Source organism: Mobula birostris, chromosome 5 (genome assembly GCF_030028105.1).
Source record: "Mobula birostris isolate sMobBir1 chromosome 5, sMobBir1.hap1, whole genome shotgun sequence".
NCBI classification, from domain to species: domain Eukaryota; kingdom Metazoa; phylum Chordata; class Chondrichthyes; order Myliobatiformes; family Myliobatidae; genus Mobula; species Mobula birostris.
The window spans coordinates 97,129,679-97,145,629 of NC_092374.1; the positions used below are offsets into that span (position 1 = coordinate 97,129,679).

Here is a 15,951-nt window from a genome sequence, read left to right on the forward strand (position 1 = left end):
AGGGATCTGTTCTGAGAACCTTACTCTTTGTGATTTTTATAAATGACCTGGATGAGGAAGTGGAGGGATGGGATCGTAGATTTGCTGATGACACAAAAGTTGGGGGTGTTGTGGATAGTGTGGAGGGCTATCAGAGGTTACAGCAGGACATTGATAAGATGCAAAACTGGGCTGAGAAGTGGCAGATGGAGTTCAACCCAGATAAGTGTGAGGTGGTTCATCTTGGTAGGTCAAGTTTGATGGCAGAATATAATATTAATGGTAAGACTTTTGGCAGTGTGGAGGATCAGAGGGATCTTGAGGTCCGAGTCCATCGGACACTCAAAGCTGCTACGCAGGTTGATTCTGTGGTTAAGAAAGCATACGGTGCATTGGCCTTCATCAATCGTGGGATTGTGTGTAGGAGCTGAGAGGTAATGTTGCAGCTATATAGGACCCTGGTCAGACCCCACTTGGAGTACTGTGCTCAGTTCTGGTCGCCCCACTACAGGAAGGATGTGGAAACCGTAGAAAGGGTGCAGAGGAGATTTACAAGGATGTTGCCTGGATTGGGGAGCATGCCTTATGAGAATAGGTTGAGTGAACTCAGCCTTTTTTCCTTGGAGCGATGGACGATCAGAGGTGACCTGATAGATGTGTATAAGATGATGAAAGGCATTGATTGTGTGGATAGTTAGAGGCTTTTTCCCAGGGCTGAAATGGCTAACATGAGAGGGCACAGTTTTAAGGTGCTTGGAAGTAGGTACAGAGGAGATGTCAGGGGTAAGTCTTTAACGCAGAGAGTGGTGAGTGTGTGGAATGGGCTGCCGGCGACGGTGGTGGAAGCGGATACGATAGGGTATTTTGAGAGACTCCTGGACAGGTACATTGAGCTCAGAAAAATGGAGGGCTCTGGGTAACTCTAGGTAGTTTCTAAAGTAAGGACATGTTCGGCACAGCTTTGTGGGCTGAACGGCCTGTATTGTGCTGTAAGTTTCCTATGTTTCTATATGGGACAGGGTGGGTCAGTATGATAAAGTCTATTTCACAGTCGGTAAATCCTGACTCTGGGATTGAACTATTTGATCAGTTTAGTAACTGCTGAACATTTCTTCCACTATCCTTTTTGCTAAGTTAGCTTCACTTAAATATTATTTACGTCTTTAACTCCCCCCCCCCCACCCCTTTTCTGCTTGTGTGTTCTGATTGTTTTGGTTCTACCAGACCCTTTCTCCCTATCTTAACTAATCAGTGCTCAGTAATTCTGAGTTGGAAAGGATAGTAAGGATAATATGGCAGGAGTGGTGAATCTGAGGAACTCATTGCCACAGATGGTTGTGGAGGCGAAGTCTTTACGTATGTTTAAGGCAGAGGTTGATTGGTCAGGGCAAGAAGAGATATGGAGAGAAGGCAGGAGATTGGGGCTGAGAGGAAAATTGATCAGCCATGATGAAATGGCAGAACATACTTGATGAACCAAATGGCCTAATTCTGCTCCTCCATCTTACGGTCTTATAAGATGTAGGAGCAGCATTCTGTGGGTGCAGTTTTGACACCCGGATAGCATTTTGCCTCCATGGTGCCAGGATCAGGGATATCTCAGATCGTGTCCATGGCATTCTCAAGGGCAAAGGTGAGCAGTCAGAAGGCTTGGTACATATTGGCACCAATGACGTAGGTAGACAAGTTGAGGTCCTGAAGAGAGATTTTAGGGAGCTTGGTAGATAGCTGAGAAACAAGACCTTCAGGGTAGTAATATCTGGATTGCTCTCTGTGCCATTTGCCAGTGATGGTACGAATAGGATGATTTAGCAGGAGAATACATGGGTGAGGAACTGGTGCGGGGGCAAGGGTTCAGATTTATCGATCATTGGGATCTCTTCTAGGGAAGGTATGGCCTGAACAAAAGGGACAGGTTACAACTGAACCCAAGGGGGTCCAATATCCTTGCGGGCAGGTTGGCTAGAGTTGTTCGGGTTTAAGCTAATTGAGATGGGAACTGGAGTGATAGTGTTGAAGTTGGGGTAGTTGGTTTACAAACAGAGGCAATGTGTAGTGTGATTCTTAGAAAGGAGAGGTTGATGATAGGGCAAAATTGCAGTCAATAGGATGATTTGCAATGTAAAAGACGGACAGAATTGAAAAAGATAAATACTGGACTAAAGGTGTTATATTTGAATGCATGCAGTATATGAAATAAGGCCGATGAACTTGTAGCACAGTTACAGATTGGGAATTATGATGAAGAGAGGCAAGAGTGGTTATCGAACCGCTGGAAAACGATGGTAGTAATGGGGGACAAGGTCGTGGCAGATGAATAAGTATTTTGCAGCAGTCTTCACTGTGGAAGACACTAGCAGTATGGTGGAAGTTCTAGGTGTCTAGTTCTAGGTCATGAAGTATGTGAAGTTACAATTACTAGTGAGAAGTTTCTTGGGAAACTGAAATGTCTGAAGGTAGATAAGTCACCTGGACCAGATGGTGTACACCTCAGGGTTCTGAAAGAGGTAGCTGAAGGGATCTTGGAGGCATTAGTAATGATCTTTCAAGAATCACTAGATTCTGGAATGGTTCTGGAAGACTGGAAAATTACAAATGTGACTCCACGAAGGGAGAGAGGCAGAAGAAAGGAAATTATAGGCCAGTTAGTATGACCTCAGTTGTTAGGAAGAATTTGGAGTTGATTGTTAAGGATAAGGTTTCAAGGTACTTGGAGGCAATTGATAAAATAGGCCATAGCTAGCTTGGTTTATTCGAGGGAAAATCTTGCCTGACGAATCTGTTGGAAATCTTTGAAGAAATAACAAGCAAGATAGAAAAAGGAGAATCAGTTGATGTTGTGTACTTGAATTTTCAGAAGGACTTTGACAACGTGCCACATAATGAGGCTGCTTAACAAGTTAGGAGCCCATGATATTACAGGAAGCAATCTGGCAGGGATAAAGCAATGGCTTATTGGCAGGAGTGGGAATAAAGGGAGCCTTTTCTGGTGGGCTGCTGGTGACTAGTGGTGTTCCACAGGGGTCTGTGTTGGGACTGATTCTTTTTATATCATATGCCAATGAATTGGAGGGTGAAATTGATGGCTTTGTTGTGAAGTTTGCAGATGATGCAAAGGTAGGTGGAGGGGCGGGTAGGCTACAGAAGGACTTAGATAGATTAGGAGATTGAAAGGGTTGAGTATTTTCTAAATGGAGAGAAAATACAAATATCTGAGGCACAAAGGGATTTGGGAGTGCTTGGGCAAATTAAATATTAATTTGTAGGTTGAGTCTGTGGTGAGGAAGACCAAAGTGCAATTAATTTCAAGAGGACTAGAATATAAAGGGAAGGATGTAATGTTGAGACGTTATAAAGCACTGGTGAGGCCTCACTTGGAGTATTGTGTGCCATTTTGGTCCCCTTATCTTAGAAAAGATGTGCTGAAACTGGAAATCGTTCAAAGAAGGTTCATGAAAATTATTCCAGGATTAAATGGTTTGTCATACGGCTTTGGGCCTGTATTCACTGGAATTTAGAAGAATGAGGGGTGACCTAATTGAAACCTATCGAATGGTGAAAGGCATTGATAGAATAGACATGGAGAAGATGTTTCCTATGGTGGGAGTGTATAAGACCAGAGGACACAGCCTCAAAATAAAGGGGCATCCTTTCAGAATGGAGATGAGGAGGAATTTCTTCAACCAGAGAATGGTGAGTCTGTGGAGTTTGTTGCCGCACACAGCTGTGGAGGCCAAGTCTTTATATATTTTTAAGGCAGAGGTTGATAGATTCTTAATTGGTCACATGAAGGGATTCGAGGGGAAGGCAGGAGATTAGGGCTGAGAGGGAAAATGGATCAGCCATAATGAAATGGTGGACAGACTCGGTAGACCAAATGACCTGATTCAGCTCATACATCTTATGGCTTGTGATGAGTTCTTCACAGATGGGATTGGGTTTTGTACTCAGTGCCCTGTGCCTCAGTCTGTTTGCCAGGAGGTCAGGAGGGCAGGGTTCAGATTTGGCAGCATTGGAGACGGTTCCCCACTGTTGTACAGATGTTGCAAAGATAAAGAGCAACAGAATAACTAGAATATAAAAGCAAGGATATAACGTTGAGGTTTTTTAAGGCACTGGTGAAGCCTCACTTGGAGTATTGCAAGCAGTTCTGGTCTAAGAAAGGATGTGCTGACATTGGAGAGGGTTCAAAGGAGGTTCACAAACATGATTCTGGAATTGAAAGAGTTAACATATGAGGGGCATTTAATGGCTCGGGGCCTCTACTTGGAATTTTGAAGAATGAGAGGGGATATTGCATGTTGAAAGGCCTTGATAGAGTGGACGTGGAGAGGATGTTTCTTTCGGTGGGGGAGTCTTAAGACCAGAGGACACAGCCTCAAAGTAGAGGGATGTCCATTTAGAGCAAAGATGAGGAGGAATTTCTTTAGCCATGTGATTGGGTGTATTTAAGGCAGGGAAATGGATCAGCCATGATGAAGTGGCAGAGCAGACTCGATGGGCCAAATGGCCTAATTCTCCTATATCTTATGGCTTTACGGTCTAAAATAGCTGAATGCTTAGCAGCAAACAACTCTGCAGATGCTGGAAATTCAAGCAACACACATAAAAGTTGCTGTTGAACGCAGCAGGCCAGGTAGCATCTCTAGGAAGAGGTGCAGCCTGAATGCTTAGCAGGTCTGGCAACAACTGTGGAGAGAGTGAGAAGCCAGGTTAACATTTCAGGTTGATCCCATTTATTATCAAAGCATGTATGCTATATACAACCTTGAAATTTGTTGTGTTACAGGCAGCCACAAAATCAAAGAAATCCTATAGACCCCAGTGTGCAGAAAAAGAACAGGTCATGCAAACAATAAAAAGCAAACAAATAACACTGAGAACTAACGCTCACGAAAGTGAGTTCACAGCCACAAAGTCAGTTCATCACTGTAGCTGGTTCAGGAGCCCGTTGGTTGCAAACCACAACCTCAGTTCAGCACAGAGACAAGTAAACTTCGTACAGAATTGGCCTGTCCCTCACCTCCGCTCCAGACACCTCAACCTTTTCAATCTGGCCTTGCGCATAAATCAACCAAGCATCGGCTTGTTCCTCGCTCTTGAATCCGGCCCTGCCACTTCGATTCACCCTGTACCCGATCCTTTCAATCTGGTCCAGTGCTTAAATCAGCCAAGCATCGGCTTGTTCCTCGCTCTTGAGCCCAGGCACCGCTGTTTTGTTTCAGTCTCAAGTCCACTCCAGCAATGGCCAAACATCGACTGTTTCCTCACTCTCAGGCCTGGGCACCACCACCTCTGCTACATCACCACAGGCTTTGAGTCTTCAGTTCACCAAATCCCCCAGAACACCACAAAAATACCAGGTTGTACAGTCGGTTCAAAGGCCAAAAGGGAAGTTACAGGCTGTTGATTGCAGTGATCGTTGTTCAGAAAGAGTATGATTCATAGAGTAGTAGATTTGTTTGTGCTATCAGTATGACATCACTGTGTCTCACTGAAGCTTCTTAAACCGGAGTTTAATGGCATTACTGGGTCTGTATGTTCCCCTCTACCACCACTCTGCTCCGTCTAGCGGAATTAGTCCTTACTCTTAATAATTTCTCCTTTGGCTCCTCCCACTTCCTCCAAACTAAAGGTGTAGCTATGGGCACCCGTATGGGTCCTAGCTATGCCTGCCTTTTTGTTGGGTTTGTGGAACAATCTATGTTCCGTGCCTATTCTGGTATCTGTCCCCCACGTTTCCTTCGCTACATCGACGACTGCATTGGTGCTGCTTCCTGCACGCATGCTGAGCTCGTTGACTTCATTAACTTTGCCTCCAACTTTCACCCTGCCCTCAAGTTTACCTGGTCCATTTCCGACACCTCCCTCCCCTTTCTAGATCCTTCTGTCTCTGTCTCTGGAGACAGCTTATCCACTGATGTCTACTATAAGCCTACTGACTCTCACAGCTATCTGGACTATTCCTCTTCTCACCCTGTCTCTTGCAAAAACGCCATCCTCTTCTCGCAATTCCTCCGTCTCCGCCGCATCTGCTCTCAGGATGAGGCTTTTCATTCTAGGTCGAGGGAGATGTCTTCCTTTTTTAAAGAAAGGGGCTTCCCTTCCTCCACTATCAACTCTGCTCTTAAACGCATCTCCCCCATTTCATGTACATCTGCTCTCACTCCATCCTCCCGCCTCCCCACTAGGAATAGGGTTCCCCTGGTCCTCACCTACCACCCCTCTGGGTCCAACATATTATTCTCCGTAACTTCCGCCACCTCCAACGGGATCCCACCACTAAGCACATCTTTCCCTCCCCCTCTCTCTCTGCATTCCGCAGGGATCTCCCTCCTGGCACTTATCCGTGTAAGCGGAACAAGTGCTACACATGCCCTTACACTTCCTCCCTTACCACCATTCAGGGCCCCAAACAGTCCTTCTAGGTGAGGCAACATTGCACCTGTGAGTGGACTGGGGTGATATACTGCGTCCGGTGCTCCCGATGTGGCCTTTTATATATTGGCGAGACCCGACGCAGACTGGGAGACCGCTTTGCTGAACATCTATGCTCTGTCCGCCAGAGAAAGCAGGATCTCCCAGTGGCCACACATTTTAATTCCACATCCCATTCCCATTCTGACATGTCTATCCACGGCCGCCTCTACTGTAAAAATAAAGCCACACTCAGGTTGGAGGAACAACACCTTATATTCCGTCTGGGTAGTCTCCAACCTGATGGCATGAACATTGACTTCTCTAACTTCCGCTAATGCCCCACCTCCCCCTCGTATCCCATCTGTTACTTATTTTTATGCACACATTTTTTCTCTCACTCTCCTTTTTCTCCCTCTGTCCCTCTGAATATACCTCTTGCCCATCCTCTGGGTCCCCCCCCCCCCCTTGTCTGTCTTCCCGGACCTCCTGTCCCATGATCCTCTCGTATCCTTTTTGCCTATCACCTGTCCAGCTCTTGGCTCCATCCCTCCCCCTCCTGTCTTCTCCTATCATTTTGGATCTCCCCCTCCCCCTCCAACTTTCAAATCCCTTACTCACCCTTCCTTCAGTTAGTCCTGACGAAGGGTCTCGGCCTGAAACGTCGACTGTACCTCTTCCTACAGATGCTGCCTGGCCTGCTGTGTTCACCAGCAACTTTGATGTGTGTTGCTTGAATTTCCAGCATCTGCAGAATTCCTGTTGTTTGACTAGGTCTGTATGTTCAGGCCACTCTTAAAGCACATGCAAAGCAGTCGATTCTTCCTGTGCAGAGAATGTTTTTTCTTTAATCAATGCAAACTTATTTGTTTTATTATTTCTAAAAAAATTGCCCAGTGGTTTTCCTAGAATTTACAGCGAAAGTCAAGGCTTTGTCGCTTATGAATGCTGTGTACCTTGGGATTTAACTGGAGGCATTGTTTTGTTAATGAGCTGTGTTGCTTCTCCAGCTTACCACTGCAAATGTGTGGACACGTGGCTGACGCAAACCCGGAAGACGTGCCCAGTGTGCAAGCAACGAGTTCTTCCCTCAGCCAATGACTCCGAGTCAGATTCCGAGGGGGAAATTCAATCAGAGGAGGGGGAGCAGCAGTCGGAGCGGACGCCACTTCTCCAGGCATCGTCACCTACTAGCCCGCAGTCCTTCGGCACCATGGCTCACTCCCTTGGTCATCAGGGCACCGATGACAGATTGGTGCCATCCATTGTGCCCAATTCCAGGGGGGCTCACGCTGAGGAAAACCCAGCAGAGGACCATAAACAGGAGGGACAGAGTCATTCTTCAAACTGTACCACACCTGGGTCCGAGTCGAGCCTCTATTCTGGAAAAGTTTTCAACGTATAAACAGCAGTCTGACTTTATAATATTCTGTTATCCCGCAATCATTCACTTTCGACTCAACCTCTGATGGGACTGTACTTAGAATTTGCTTCAGACTCCTTTTGAAGAAATGCATGTGTGTGTATATAGTTGGTTCTGCTGTTTGTCAGTTGGCAGTGGTCTGGATTAGTTGTCACCCAACTGCTTCTGCAGCTTTACAGAAATCTCACTCAGTGCCAACAATACAAATTGACCCCAAATTTCTGAGAGAAGGATATTGAACGGGGCTGGGGATTCCTCATATGGTGATCAGTGTGAATTTCCTCTCCCCCATTGCACCGTAGCAAACAAGGACCGAAGCCCCTTACTGTTCTAGAGACAACAGCTTTTGCACTTTGGGCTGCTGCTGGAGCTCACAGAAAGGGGCTGAAACACGTAGCTCCATCAAAGGGAACCGCGAAGCTCCAAGTGTCTGAGGCCTCTGAACTGGAGCCCCCAACTGATACCCACAATCTCTCTATGCCCATTGATATCTCTGCTTAATCAGCTCCCTTAATTTTATACTACATTTTAAAAGCACATTTACCGAAATTTCCTTGTTTGTTACAGTCAGGCATCTAATTGAGGTAGTTATGAAAAGAAAGCTGGAGGTGCAGGGGCAGGAAAACCAGCCTGAGGTGTGGCCTGGTGCTATCTCTCTTGGCCCAGTTCAGAGTGTCAGCAAGTAATAACAGTAATGAGTCATCGGTGTGGAATATGGGTCATGTTGTGTAACGTGGGTGTGTAATAGCAATAAGTCCTGGGAGTGTAACTGATTCCTGTTCTTTCACCCTGCTTCACGGGCACTTGATGTGCAGAAATATATCAGTGATTGGAGAATTTGTCTCAATTCCTGGCAATTGTGACCAGCTGCAGGAAGAGCTTGGCTCTATGCTAGTGCCAGTTCAGAGGCCATTTGATTGTATGTTGTGTTGATGCTGATGGAGATGGACAAACCTGACTCTTTGCTCCAGCTGCATCTGTTTACATCTGCAACCTCACCTGTACCTGTATTTGCACGCACACCTACATCTTGTGTTTGTACCTACTCCCATACCTACACCTGTGTCTGTACCTACACCTACACCTGTGTCTGCACCTACACTTGTACCTGTACCTGTGTTTGCTCAACTGTTGGATTGTACCATGACAAAGTACACATAGCTAGGGAATATCTTTGCACCCTGGCCCATGTGCACAGAGGGCATTTCCACACTCACGTATCCCTTCCATCACCCGAAGTTCAGGCGAGAGTTACAACATTGTCCTTGTCAGCTACAGCTCTTGTGAGACTAACAGCTCCTGATCAGAGCTGAAACTGCTGCTGCTCCTTTGTGTTTTAGTGTCTGCAAAGGGGCTTCCGATGGAGGCTTCGCTCATTCAGACTTAAATTCTGAAGCCCCTTTTGTTAATGAGCCTTAAGACATAACATTGAATAGCATCTATTTAAAAGATTACTTTTCAATCTGTCTCTTCATTTCATACCTGTTCAAAACACATAAGATGCAGGAGTATTCCTCACAGGAATTTACTATGGGTAGCAAGTTTCACTAGGGATTGTGCTGAGAAATTAATGTCTCGCTGATCGTTCATTGGCGTTCACTCAGTTATTATTATCACTGGTATTCTGATTAACTTTGTTTCCTGCCTTATTGATCTCAGGTTTGTTTCCTTCCCTTCTACTACCTAAATTATTATACAACAAAATGTGTTTAATTCTGAGCGTTTGATCAGCTGCTGTAAATCCTTCTCCAATTACCCTCCATCCAATTAATGCTGACACACACTGGTCACTATCACAGTAAAATCATGAATCTTTTTGATTAGTGATTTAAACAGAGGAAGTTTAACACAACCGGTTGGTTCTTGTACTGTTTGAGCATGCAGAATTACCAGCCAAACTGTTGGCTCAGTCAGAAAACACTAACTTTTCCTTGTTAATATGTTGAACTTTAGCTTTGCCCTTTGAGCACTGCAGTGCTGGACCTGTCAAAATCTGAATGTGAAGGTACGAACAGCGTTGTCCATCCTGTGCTGCTCACCTTCCAATAAGGTGATCCACAGCCTCCAAACAGGAGCAAAAATGGCAACATTAACCAGCTGCTAAAACAATCCCAGAGCATTGTGCAAAGTTACAAAAAGGCCTGAAAGTTGACTCAAATAGTCTGTAAAAGGTACAGAAAGAATAAAACTGGAATGTAATTTTGGATAAATAGCTAAACATTGGGGTGGCATGGTAGCATAGTGGTTAGCATAACACTTTACAGTACCAGTGACCAGGGTTCAATTCCCGCTACTGTCTGTGAGGAATTTGTATATGCTCCTCATGGGTTTCCTCTGGGTGCTCTGGTTTCCTCCCACAGTCCGAAGATATACCGGTTAGGAGGTTAATTGGTCATTGTAAATTGTCCTGTAATTAGGCCAGGGTTAAATCGGGGGTTGCTGGGTGGTGTGGCTTGAAGGGCCTGTACCGTGTTGTATCTCAATACAACAAAAGAAGAATAGCAGCAGTGTAACACACACAAAATGCTGGAGCAACTCAGCAGATCAGTTTGCATCTATGGAAAAGAGTAAATAGGATCTTAAGTTTCTACCTGAACTTGAACAAAACAATTCTTGACAAGTTAACATCTTTCTGTTCCAATGGATATGTAGAGTACATGCACATCCTTAATGCAGTCAGAGCCCTGGTGAAGGGTCTTGGTCTAAAATATTGATTGTTTACTCTTTTCCAAAGATACTGCCTGGCCTGCTGAGTTCCTCCAGCATTTTGTGTTGTTGCTTTGGATTTCCAACATCCGTGTTAGTGTAATAGCAGAAGCAGACGCGTGTTGATAAAATGTGGTGGAGTTTGACTGTGATACATAGAAAATGTCATTATCACCTTTGTACTGTAATATATATTCCCTGGGGCAAGGGGTTCACTTTATACATTCTGCGTATTGAAGCTTGACGCTGCATGACTCTGCACAACTCTGACTGCATTGTTTAAGGATGTGTATGGACTCTACATACCCATTGGAACAGAAAGATGCAAATTTGTCAAGAATTGTTTTGTTAGTATTCATAGAAATTTAAAAAGGGTAATCTGTTGTATCTGGGTAACCGATATGCCCAGAACTCTCAGAACTGGTTTGCTGAGACATGGCTGTGTATTGAATCTGGTTGTCAGCAAAATGCACTTTCCATGTCTTGGGGGAGAAGTAGTGTAGCACTCTCTTTTTAGAGTAGGAATCGCCTACAGTTAGATATAGAAACTGAAGATAACACCATCTCCCTCCAGTACTGGCTCTATCTATTTCCACAGATGTACCAAGAGGCCACTCCTAAAACAGTGATTGGATTTCAGTGGTCTCTCTCTAGTAAGAAAAAGCAATGATCTCCAAGGGGACAGTGGGTGATGGCTTGGGGGTGAAATACACTCAGTGGCCATTTTATTTATCTCATAGAGTGGCCACTGTGTGTATGCTCATGGTCTTCTGCTGCTGCAGTCTATCCACTTCAAGGTTTGACGTGTTGTTCATTCAGAGATGCTCTTCTGCCCACCATTGTTGTAACACGTAGTTATTTGAGTTACTGTCGCCTTCCTGTCAGCTTGAACCAGTCTCCTCAGTCAACTTGATCATTTTCCTCTGACCCCTCTCATTAATAAGACGTTTTCACCTGCAGAACTGCTGCTTAGTCTATGTTTATTTGTTTTTCACACCATTTTCTGTAAATTCCCAAGACTGTTATGCGTGAAAATCCCGGGAAATCAGCAGTTTCTGAGGTACTCAAATCACTCTGTCTGGCACCAACAATCATTCCACGGTCAAAGTCACTTGGATCACATTTCGTCCCCATCCTGACATTTGGTCTGAACAACAACTGAAACCTCTTGACCATGCCTGCCTGCTTTTATGCATTGAGTAATTGGCTGATTAGATATTTGCATTAACGAACAGGTGTACAGGTGTGTCTCATAAAGCAGCCACTGAGTGTTGTCTGCCAACACTAATAGCACTTGAACAAGGATGGAGCCATTCCATAGGAATGAATAGCACTCCCCATGGGTGCAGAACATTCAGTTGGACATTTTCTTTCATACTTTGTGTAGATTTACCCTGTTACATCTGAAAGGAAAGCTGCCCGGAAGCTGCACATTAGGGTAATGTTGCTGCTGAAGTAGTTATGAATTCTAATGCTCACTCATTTTCATAAATTTAAATGCATGCCATGAAACGCTTAGTTTCATTTTCTATCGTGTAATTTTTACGGAATCTTTAACTTTAAATAAAAGACTGGATAAGGGCCTAGCCTGCTCATTTGGGTGTTAGAATTTTCCAGCTAGTAATCTGTCACTTAACCCTTGCATTCTGGATCCTGTTGTACAGTGTACAGATCCTAGCATGGAGGATGATTAGTTCCGGAGGGCTTTCAGTGGGAGGGACCAGGCAAAAGAACCACCACATTATTGGTAAGATTGTGCACTATGAGAGGAAGTATTGAGAGAGTGTAAGGGTGATGCCACCCACATTGATGGTGCATGTGGTGCTGGGGGAGAAAGGGGTCACCATTAGCTATGTAGTTCCTCAGCCAGCCTTCATGGTTATTGATATACTTTTAACTCCTGTCTACAGAAAAAAATGAGTCTTCATCTCTATTTGTAAGCTTATATTCTATAATGATGCTGCCTATTTTTGATTATCCCACTTAACAGTTTCTCCATATCAAGCCCTTTAACTTGTATGTTCTGGTGAGATACCTCTGGTTCAGACCCCCAGTGACTGACTAACCTCACCATTTCATCAACAACTTCCTTCTATAGGCATTTAGAGAATCATGGTCTGATCAGGGACAGTCAGCATGGCTTTGTGAAGGGCAGATCGTGTCTAACAAGCCTGATAGAGTTCTTTGAGGAGGTGACCAGGCATATAGATGAGGGTAGTGCAGTGGATGTGATCTATATGGATTTTAGTAAGGCATTTGACAAGGTTCCACACAGTAGGCTTATTCTGAAAGTTAGAAGGCATGGGATCCAGGGAAGATTGGCCAGGTGGATTCAGAATTGGCTTGCCTGCAGAAGGCAGAGTGTGGTGGTGGAGGGAGTACATTCAGATTGGAGGATTGTGACTAGTAGTGTCCCACAAGGATCTGTTCTGGGCCCTCTACTTTTCGTGATTTTTATTAACGACCTGGATGTGGGGGTAGAAGGGTGGGTTGGCAAGTTTGCAGACAACACAAAGGTTGGTGGTGTTGTAGATAGTGTAGAGGATTGTCAAAGATTGCAGAGAGACATTGATAGGATGCAGAAGTGGGCTAAGAAGTGGCAGATGGAGTTCAACCCAGAGAAGTGTGAGGTGGTACACTTTGGAAGGACAAACTCCAAGGCAGAGGACAAAGTAAATGACAGGATACTTGGTAGTGTGGAGGAGCAGAGGGATCTTGGGGCACATGTCCACAGATCCCTGAAAGTTGCTTCACAGGTGGATAGGGTAGTTAAGAAAGCTTATGGGGTGTTAGCTTTCAGAAGTCGAGGGATAGAGTTTAAGAGTTGCGATGTAATGATGCAGCTCTATAAAACTCTGATTAGGCCACACTTGGAGTATTGTGTCCACTTCTGGTCATCTCACTATAGGAAGGATGTGGAAGCATTGGAAAGGGTACAGAGGAGATTTACCAGGATGCTGCCTGGTTTAGAGAGTATGGATTATGATCAGAGATTAAGGGAGCTAGGGCTTTACTCTTTGGAGAGAAGGAGGATGAGTGGAGACATGAGAGAGGTGTACAAGATAATAAGAGGAATAGAGGCCAGCGCCTCTTCCCCAGGGCACCACTGCTCAATACAAGAGGACATGGTCTTAAGGTCAGGGATGGGAAGTTCAAGGGGGATATTAGAGGAAGGTTTTTTACTCAGAGAGTGGTTGGTGCGTGGAATGCACTGCCTGAGTCAGTGGTGGAGGCAGATACACTAGTGAAGCTTAAGAGACTACTAGACAGGTATATGGAGGAATCTAAGGTGGGGGCTTATATGGGAGGCAGGGTTTGAGGGTCGGCACAACATTGTGGGCCGAAGGGCCTGTACTGTGCTGTACTATTCTATGTTCTATGTTCAACCCAGGGTCAACTGATAGTGAACATCCAGTGCAAGTAATACCCTCCTTAAACTGATCAAAACTGTATGCATTGTACCTACCAGCAGTGATTTCAATAAATTCCTGCAGCAAGGGATCTCTCGTCATCCATCCATTTGTAATGAACCCAGTATTAATTTCATTCTCCTGATTACTTGCGTCTGTCTTTTCAATGAAGACATAGAACATAGAATGGTACAGCATAGGAAACGGCTATTCAGCCCACAATGTTGTGCTGAACCAGCTAAAAAGCAAATCAAAAACACCCAAACACAAATCCCTCCCATTTACACAATGTCCATATTCCTCCATCTTCTTTACGTCCATGTGCCCATCCAAACATCTCTTAAAAGCCTCTAATGTATTTGCCCCTACCACCAAACCAGGCATCTGCCACTCTCTTAAGTCAAAAGAACCCCTCACATCCCCCTTGAACCTACCCCTCTCGCCTTCAATGCATGCCCTCTGGTATTAGACATTTCAACATCTGGATCATCCTCTATTTCTATTATCTATTCAAAGCATGCATCAGAGAAGGCGATTCAATGCATCCATGAGTCTTCACCACTAAGATCAACTTAGTACCATCTCTTAAGACTGCCCTCATTTTCCAGTCTCCTGAATATTCAGTAATCTCATGGTCTGCCTCAATTACTTAACTGCTGCAGCCATCTGGGATGGAGATTATTTACTACAAGTGGGGAAAAAAATTTTTAAGGTACAATGTGCCACCACCATCTGTGGGAATGGACTGAAAGGGATCAGAAGTGAAAAGAGTGAGTAATTTCAAGTTCCTGGATGTCAATATCTCTGAGAACCTAACCTTGACCCTACATATTGATGCAGCTATAAAGACAAGACAGTGGCTACATTTCATTAGGAGTTTGAGGAGAAAACACATAAATTTCTGCAGATGTACTGTAGAGAGCATTCTGACTGGCTGCATCACCATTTGGTATGGTGGGAGATGGGAGGCTCCTGCACAGAGTTGTAAACCTGGTTATGGGCACCAGCCTCCATAGTATCCAGGTCAACTTCAAGGAGCGATGCTTCAAAACAGGTACCCATCCCACTATCCAGGACATGTCCTCTTCTCATTGCTACCTTTAGGAAGGAGGTGCAGGAGCCTGAAGGCACACACTCAATGGTTCAGAAACAGCTTCTTCCCCTCTGCCATCAGATTTATGAATGGACATTGAACCCTGAAACTGCCTCACTACTTTTGTATTTCCTATTTTTCTGCACTACTTATTTAAGTATTTAATATATATACTTACTGTACTGTAATTCAGGTTTATTTCTCTATTACCATGAGTTGCTGGGTACTGCTGCTGCAAAGTTAACAAATTTCACAACATATGCCAGTGATATTCCTGATCTGAAATTTCTACAAAGCACTTACAAACAAGAACAATAACATTACAGCACAGTACAGGCCCTACAGCCCACATTGTTGTGCTGAACTTTAAACCTACTCAATTATTTAACCATTCATAACCCTCCATTTTCCTATCCATCTGCCCAAGAGTTTCTTAAATGTCCCTAATGTATCTGGTTCTACCACCATACCTGGCAGCGCTTCCAAATACCCACCACTACCTGTAAAGAACTTACCTCCGCTAGAACCCATAGGGAAATGTCAATCACCTAAAATGATGTGGCCTTGTATTGACTATTTCTGCCCTGGGAAAGTCTTTGAATATCCACTCGATCTACGCCTCTTATCTTGTACACCTGTAATCCTCCTCCACTCCAAAGCTCACTCGTGACTTTACTATTCAATTCCTTTAAACATAAACTTCAGATGAATATAATTTTCATTCATCACCCTAACCCCATATCTTCCTGACAGAACGAACTACAGGAAGTTTATAGTAGTTCCAATCATTAGAAAAATTGGAATCAGAATCAGGTTTAATATCATTGACATATATCAAAAAATATGCTAACTTTGTGGCAGCAGTATAATGCAGCACATGATAATATAGAAAAAATCTGAATTACAGTAAGTATAAAATAATT

The 15,951-nt window shown here is 44.3% G+C and overlaps 1 protein-coding gene across 3 annotated transcripts in view; it reads left to right on the forward strand.

The window, feature by feature from the left end:
• rnf167 (ring finger protein 167) overlaps window positions 1–12,106 on the forward strand; it is a 233,988-nt gene extending 221,882 nt beyond the window's left edge. For all 3 annotated transcript variants that reach the window (XM_072258505.1, XM_072258504.1, XM_072258506.1), the window contains one exon: window positions 7,407–12,106. In XM_072258505.1, the coding sequence (XP_072114606.1) occupies window positions 7,407–7,801 (395 nt within the window). In that variant the 3' untranslated portion in view covers window positions 7,802–12,106. The remainder of the gene's footprint in view (window positions 1–7,406) is intronic.
• The last annotated feature ends 3,845 nt before the right edge of the window (window positions 12,107–15,951 follow it).